The sequence below is a fragment of the Anneissia japonica genome, unplaced genomic scaffold (genome assembly GCF_011630105.1).
Source record: "Anneissia japonica isolate Jap-2015-1 unplaced genomic scaffold, ASM1163010v1 scaffold287754_len4335492_cov202, whole genome shotgun sequence".
NCBI lineage: Eukaryota > Metazoa > Echinodermata > Crinoidea > Comatulida > Comatulidae > Anneissia > Anneissia japonica.
Window position 1 is genome coordinate 4,015,771 of NW_022705543.1, and position 8,533 is coordinate 4,024,303.

The following is an 8,533-nucleotide window of genomic DNA, read 5'->3' on the forward strand; positions in this document are numbered from 1 at the left end:
AATTATCTTCACTTACCGATAACAAAGTCACGGAATAAAATCACTATTCGAAGCATGCAATTAAGGCGAGATATAACAAGATATTGGGACATCCAGGCATACTTTGTGTCTCCAATATGTTTAGAGTTTACACCATAGCGTCGGAAGCAGTCATAGAACAGATAAGGAGCAAGGGCATTGCCAGTTTGGTTGGTGGAGTCCATGTAAACAAGGGTCGAATGGCTATCTCTATGTCAGTGAATTGTTTCTCTCTAGATAAGAAATGTTTGTACGAAACATTCTCCTGTCTGCGACGAATATAACGAGAGATTCATTAAATTGCAAAGTAAGATGTTTAGTATAAATGTTGATGCTAATTTTGAGTATCAAATTGCCTGATGAGCAGCGAATTACTGGTGTGTATACTGTACGTCTCACGAAATCATCCTGCGCCGTATACCCTGGTCTTTGTAGTAAAATTTCACTGGCGGTTTACAGGCCCAAACATTCGTTGCTTATGTAAACGTAGGGTCGCAAGTTTTAAACAAATTTGACAAGATAGGCTCCAAAAACCTCCAAGCAAGACCCGTCGACCCGCCTGGTAATTGATTGAGCGTTTCAGGTTGACAATGCAAGTTTCCTTTTAAATATTTCACCAATCACGCCGAGAGATCTCCGTGACGTAATCACTCCTTATCTAAAGCTCCGTACAAGACCTCCCAACTTTTAAAGTATTAGGTTTCCTTGTTCTTTGCAATACGTCAATCTGTGATCTATGCCGCACCTACAACATTAACAAAAACACCCGCGGCAATCGATCTGTCAATAACTTGAGGAAGTTTCGTTACAAAATTATTATAGGGCCTAGGTACCTTCTAAGTAGAGAGGACAGAAAGAACTCCAGCAAACGAACATGAATTTCGACAGCTCCGATCAGTTCAAGAACCCGCACCTGATGACCACTTACACTCAAGCGCCTTCCATAGCAACTGCAAATAATACACCTTTCTCGGTGAAAGATATCTTGAATTTAGCAGAGCAGCATCTGTACCAGTTCCCTTTCGTTGACTATTCACACGCAACATCACTTTTCCAGCAAGAAGTCCACAGTAGCCATTGCACGGACATGGATACCAACACGGCATCCGTTTACTCACCCTATATCCATGAGATTCGAGAAATGCCGGAAAAATATAAGGTTCAGGATCAGTCATCTACATGCGATCAAGGTACGTACCATATTATTCACTCCCCTGTCATGTCATAAATCTAAGTTATCTATAGGCTTATGATTAAAGTATTATATAAAATATTCTACTTTTAAAATTTTATGGAAACCTACTCTATTATTATTATTATTTTATTATTATTATTATTACTATTATTATAATTATTATTATTATTATTATTATTATTATTATTATTATTATTATTATTATTAATATTTGAGAAACGCGTTGACCGATTGAATATTGAACCCAAGACTGATCATTTACTCTACAAACTTACCGGTATCAAATTTTCTACATCGCTACTTCCTCAGATTTTGCGACCCTATAAAGTATAACCACACACATTGCGAAGGCCTTATACAAGACAAATTGTTTAATACAAATATTCGAAATTGATTTGGAAATACTGTAGTGGTAGAATCTGAGGAAAAATTATCAACTATTGTACATTTGGAACAATTATTGAACACAAGTAGTACGGTACCATTTATGTTTAATTGGGGGTCATCATCAAACAAGTATAGGCCTACTTAACCGTCTGACAGACTGCTCCCGTGAGACATGTTTTTCTCACCGTCTTCAGGAAGAGACGTATGGTGTGATTCTGTGCACAACCCATATAAAAGTTATGAACACATGCATTCTGCTTTCGAGTGGTGTCTCGGTAGCATACCAATTGGGATCTTGCCTGTTTCCTAACTCTACTCGAAACAATGGGTTATACTCACATTATACCAGTAAATTATAATTAAATAATCGGGGCCTGCTTCATAATACAATCTATAGGCCTATCGGTATTCAATAATGACTATTTGTTTAGACCTATCAGATAACTAGGGCCAGATTAACTTAGAGGCTTTTGGGGCGCCGCCCCAGGCCCATAGGCTCCGATGGGAGAAAAATAGGCCCCACCCCAAGAAAAATCACCGAAAATCTGGTTTTGTGTTTTAGCCACAGATTATTTGGTCCACTTGCAATTACAGCTTCAGGCCCCACAGCCTTTTAATCCGGTCCTGTCTATAACCAATTATAGTAATTTGCTTTCAGAATTGTAAACCCCTCTTGCAGAATTGTGCTGCATTTTGGCTTGTGTTTGGTTTTCAAGGAGAAAACTAACATCGGTATGAACGTATTGAAACAAATCATTGCGTGCCGAAAAATAGTATTCATTGTGTTTTCTTTATTTTTACCGAATTGAGAGCACAGTTGAAGTTGGTGCTCATAGCTCAAGTACCTGTTAAGCCTCGAGTAGAGTTTTCAAATAAACATCTCAATACCAACTTGAAGTTGCAACAACTTAGTGTATAGATGATGCTAGCAATGCTAACAATTTGACTTATACAAATATACATGGAGTATATAGAGGCACCCGCTATGTTTGTCATTATGCCTAGGCCTATATTATACTATTTTCAAATTGTATTTCCGATTTATTCTCCCTTATATATAGGTCTATTTTATATAGGTCTATGTCAGGGAATAGTGGTCTATGTACACACATATTATCAGAAACGTTAAACAATAAATATGTAAACCGTCTGGCGGTAATGCTTTATGTAGGCCCTTACTGTATACCATATAACTTGTAACAAGTGGCGTATCATGGGTGGGGGCGCCCCTCCAAAAATCACTCGCACACCCCATTCGCCCCCCCCCCTAAAATCCCGGTCAAGTAGTTAAAGTCACCTAAAATTACCTTATTTTGCGAGTTAAATCTCCTCAAACCTGTCTCTTATACACATCTAGATGTGTATAAGAGAGCACCCTCACTTAAAGATTTCTAGATACGTCACTGCTTGTAACGTAAAGAAGAGGAATCTACCACTGTAAAACATGTCTCTTCAACGGGGATTCGAACCCCTCAGGTGTCTATTAAACCACTTGGGTTTCGTTAAAAATTCGAATCCGATTGGGAGGCAATTGATTTGACGCTCCCCAATGCTGATACACAATACTAGCACTTAGACTCACATTTAAAGCAGAGATTAAATGTATACTGTATCCCTTTCTCCTTGAAGCATTGTCAATAAAAAGACAGGATGATTATTATTATTTTATTTATTAACATTGATGATGTTAATATGGTTCTACCATTTTACTTAATATACCTACAGCTGATGAAATTTGTCATCTAGATTCAATGTCTCAACGGGATATTGTCGTGAAGCTGACGAAAGATGTGGACCCAATTAAGCCAACAAAACCTCGACAACGACGCAAACCAAGGGTACTATTTTCCCAGGCCCAAGTTTTTGAACTTGAACGACGTTTTAAACAGCAAAAATATCTATCAGCACCCGAGAGAGATCATCTCGCAAAGGTACTAAAGCTTTCGCCGACCCAGGTAAAAATTTGGTTTCAGAACAGACGATACAAATGCAAACGGCAGCGCCAGGATAGAAACTTGGAGCTAGAAGACCATGGTCAGTTACCATCTCGCCGCGTACCTGTACCGGTTCTGGTCCGCGATGGGCGTTCATGCCTCACCTCTCCGCCCCCTTATAACTTTAACACCCCCCAATACGTTATGGACATGAATTGCCCATCGCCGTATGGTTCACATTTTTCGTATGGTACCTCAAGCCAACAGACCATGTCACCTCAATGCAACTATATCCAGTCGCCGATTCAAGACCTCAGACCATGGTAGGAGTTGGCAATGTTGAACACAGAGATTGGACGAAGTCGGGTGTGTGTGTGTGTGTGTGTGTGTGTTTGGTGGGGCGTTGGTCAATCATACTTATATTACCCAATAACGCGATGGGCGCGAGCCAGAACAAAGAAAGTCTACATCGGATGTTGTCCGTGTTTCTAATGTGTAGTCTAATTTTGTCTGTCACTGGGAGGAATATTTTCAATCTTATCATCACATATTTTGGCCCGACACGGGAAACTTGAAAGACTGATAATGCTATAGGCCTACATGCTGACTGCTTCGATCTAGGAGGAAAAGTTTAAAATAAAACGATGTAAATAATTATTTTAATTTAGCGTAACAATTAGCTACTGTCAGTAAATAATTATTAGAAAAAAGGTTTTTAAGATTATGGCTTGTGGTAGACGACTCGTCTACCACATCTACTTTGGTAGATACGGCTAGTTACAACATAAGCAGTTTTTTGGAAAACCATTATTAATAATAGTTTATAAGTATTAAGTAGTTTTATAAGTGCTCTCAAGTTATGTATTTCCGGTAATTTGACCGACATTGTTGCTAATTAAAGATAATAAATATAAATGTTATAAAATTACATAATGACTATCTGTACTTTTGTTGTTGTAAGGCTGTCCAAAGTGTTCTAAAGTGGACGCCTACTTTAGAACTTATTATAGAGACATTCGGTGAATGCGCAAAGGTGCTGCATTTAAGTTGTGTAAAAATGCTGACGTTTTACAGTATTTGAAAAAGGACCCTTGGAAATTGTAGGTTTCAGTAAGCTTCTATTAATACCCAGGAGTGGCGCCAGGATTTGCTCGACGGGGGGAAGGGGGTCCGAAGTCCCCGACGGGGGAGGGGGCGATGCCCCGACTAAGGGAAAGATTTCCCCGATGAGAGCAAAGTAGGTGTGGTCGAGCGTCGCTTAAAATAATAATAACAATAATAATAATAATAATAATAATAATAATAATAATAATAATAATAATAATAATAATAATAATAATAATAATAATAATAATAATAATAATAGTGTAGTTTTATATAGCGCACATAGCCATCTAATGTAAGATGCTCAGGGCGCTTGATATGTGGACTAGGAACTCGACCAATGACTTTCTTCGCCCCTAAGGGTTCCTTCGTGTCTGTGCTACCCGGTAACCCGGTACCAGTAACTCTCGTCGTCCACCACAGGGGTTGTCTGTTCCGGTACACCGGGGTATCCCCCTTCTCGTCTCGAAGGATGTACTGGGTTCTTTATAGTGCACACGAGCCATTGTATACACTGGGCTTACGGTTTATAGTCCTTATCCGAGAAGACTTGTTCTACCACCAGAACCATGGGCGAGCGTTCCGTTCGAACCAGCGCCGATATCATGACTACAGCTTGCGGCGCCCCTCCTAACCGCTCGGACATTCGACTTTGATGTTTCGACAGTAGTCCATGTGGCGAAGCCCCCAACATTTTGACAATTTAGGGGCATGTACAAAATACATATAATTTTTTTTCTCCTCGAGGAATTGTGTTTTTTTTCTTCCCGACGGGGTGTGTGGAGGGGGGGGGGAAGGCTCTGGCCCCCGGCCCCCACTGGTGCCACCCCTGCTTATGCCTATTCTATTCAATCACAAGATTAAACTTACTAAGCCCCGCCCACAAAACCACGTAAACGGGAATTTGTTATTAAATAGCACGTTCAGATTGGTTAGCTGTTAAGTTTGTTTGACGCTCCGGGAAGACCCATTGAATATATTTTCTCTCCATGATTAGGCAAAAAAAAATGTTTGTTTGCCCTCCTTCACCCGCCCCTAATTCACTGGGAAAATAGGGGCGGAAAAATCCAAAAAAAAAAAACTTAGATGAATTTTTTTTTTAGCTTTTTTCTTTACAAATTAAAAAAAAAACTGTGAGTGAATTTATCTTTATTTCTTGCCAGATTCCCTACAAATTTGTCTAAATTTGTTGTCTGATGTAAGATATTGCCATTCTAGGCCTCTGTAGGTTATTTTTATTCCATCTGAGTACCTTTAAAAAATAAATAAATAAAAAGAAAACTATTTCCACCCGCCCCTTTTCATCATTTTAAAAAAAGAAGGGCAAACAAACAATTTTTTTTTTGGCCTTATGATAATACAGAAACAGTAGAAACAGGCGCAAGGACAATGTCTTATCAACAAGCATCATGCCAGACCCGGGCATGTTTATTTTATTGTTTCAGTACATGGACAGTACGGTACATAAAAGTAGGGCCTATTTAAACCGCTGTTGTCAATGTTACAACAGGGAGAATACACTGTTTCTTGCGTTTTAGCGATTTGACATAATACAACACTGCGAAGTGATTTTGATACAAAAATAATATAAAAAAATAACATCATTTTTTTAAATTTATTTTTTATTATTATTTATTTAGGCACACAATACATGTGCCAAGGATTGCCAATAGCGAATATATCACTGTCCTACTTGTAGGTGACAATCCCTTACACAAGACAATAAATTTAGGGAGTGGAGTTGTTTTAGTCGTGAGAAATATTCCTGCAACACTGATAGGAATTGAACCAAGGACCCTGGGATTGGAAGGCAAGCATCTAAACCACCAAGCCATTCAACTCCACAATAACTCTAAAACATTAATGTTTGTTTAATGAAACAGCCTCACATTGTTAGTCAGCAAACTAGTCTAACAATCAAAACAGGGAGAATACACTGTTTCTTGCGTTTTAGCGATTTGACATAATACAACACTGCGAAGTGATTTTGATACAAAAATAATATAAAAAAATAACATCATTTTTTTAAATTTATTTTTTATTATTATTTATTTAGGCACACAATACATGTGCCAAGGATTGCCAATAGCGAATATATCACTGTCCTACTTGTAGGTGACAATCCCTTACACAAGACAATAAATTTAGGGAGTGGAGTTGTTTTAGTCGTGAGAAATATTCCTGCAACACTGATAGGAATTGAACCAAGGACCCTGGGATTGGAAGGCAAGCATCTAAACCACCAAGCCATTCAACTCCACAATAACTCTAAAACATTAATGTTTGTTTAATGAAACAGCCTCACATTGTTAGTCAATATAGGCCAGTGATAAAAATACATTATTATCAATAAGACGTTATTTCTTTATTTCTTTCTTTATTAGTATTTAACCAGGATGTCCCGCTCAGCATCGCTGATTTTCAGGGGAGTCCTCTTACATAAACCTAAAAATCACAGTAATATAGACATAAAAAAATAAAAATTCTTTCAAAAACACAGAATAAAACAAATATAATCTTTAATTTAAGCGTTTGAAAATAAAAAAGCCATAACATGTTTTTATTTAAATACGCATCAATAAGTTTGGGCTACACGACATGTATAATGTGGATTGGAGCAAATTTGAGTACGGTACCATGGCAAGCGACTAAGTAAGTAAGTAAGTAAGTAACTTTATTGCTTCTCTTTTATAACAAAAGCACAACCGGAAAGATGTGCAACAATAACAAAATCAGTAAAAACTTAATTACTGTGATTAAATATAGTAAGAAAATACTGCAGTAGAACGAAATAAATATAAAATGAGTTTTCAAATCCGTTGCATATTCAAGCGATAAACTATACTGGTATAGCAATATTATGGTCTTGCCGAACGAGCTAAAATGATAACCTCTTGGTGAAATAATTTTAACGAAATAAACACGGGCCTAAGGGGTCATGGGAATACAAACTAAACGATTAAAGTGTCGTTTGTTAGCACTTTATCAAACGCAACTCATGATGATATAGTATTTTTTTAAACACCATGTGAGTGACAGTGAGTTTATTAAGTTTGAAACCACATGGAATTACGTTGATTACGATCGTTTGAATTTGTTTAATATTTATTTAAACAGTGTTTTGTGAGAGCGTTCCCTCCAATCGATAATGCTGAATATATTCAGATCAAAACGAAATTTACAAAAACAATCTATAAAGTAAATTTGATTTAACTATTAAATACATAGATTTAAAAATATTGAGTATATATATACATATATATATATATACATATATATATATATATATAAAATATAGGCCTATATATATATATATATATATATATATATACATATATATATAGGCCAATACAGTACCTACTACCGTACTATACAACAATGTTATAATTATCCCGAAGCCCAGTCTTATCTATAAACATATAGGCCTATGCATATAAGCCTTTTATATAGACGATGTTTGAAGAACTAGTGGTGATACTGATGATAATACAGCGCACCATCCAATTCGAGATCCCTCTAATTCCGAGACCCCCTCTAATTCGAGACCCCTTTTCAAACAACCAAATTAAAATCGTCAATTTTTTTTAACACAAAGCTAACTCTCTGATTACAAACCGAACCTCGAAACCACCCAAATTTTCAGGTCCCAAAGTGATCTCGAATTGATTAAAGGTAATGGGAATGATGACGATGATGATGGTAATAAACAATTATCGTAAATTAAAAAAAAAAAAAGAACTTCACATTCACCTAAAGAAGCGCAGCGTGTGCACGGAAGCTAGTGTATTATCAATAAAACTAGTCTTTAAAAAGTACTACATGTCCAGTGTTTGGTTTACAATATTAAAGTTGTATTATTGGTAACAATCACTTCTGTCGATGTAGGTCTACCGGG

The 8,533-nt window shown here is 37.0% G+C and overlaps 1 protein-coding gene across 1 annotated transcript; it reads left to right on the forward strand.

Annotated features, from left to right (window-relative positions):
• Window positions 1–724: 724 nt before the first annotated feature.
• On the forward strand, window positions 725–4,412 carry LOC117105768 (homeobox protein Nkx-2.5-like). Its single transcript, XM_033247046.1, has 2 exons — window positions 725–1,208; window positions 3,326–4,412. The coding sequence occupies exons 1-2, from the start codon at window positions 893–895 to the stop codon at window positions 3,859–3,861; spliced, it is 852 nt and encodes a 283-aa protein (XP_033102937.1). The 5' UTR covers window positions 725–892; the 3' UTR covers window positions 3,862–4,412.
• Window positions 4,413–8,533: the final 4,121 nt, after the last annotated feature.

What these genes read in the sequence shown, in the direction of transcription:
- LOC117105768 (XM_033247046.1), top strand. Translation starts at nt 893, where the DNA reads ATGAATTTCGACAGCTCCGATCAGTTCAAGAACCCGCACCTGATGACC. An exon ending in GTCATCTACATGCGATCAAG is followed by an intron (nt 1,209 to 3,325) that starts GTACGTACCATA and finishes ATATACCTACAG; the next exon opens with CTGATGAAATTTGTCATCTA.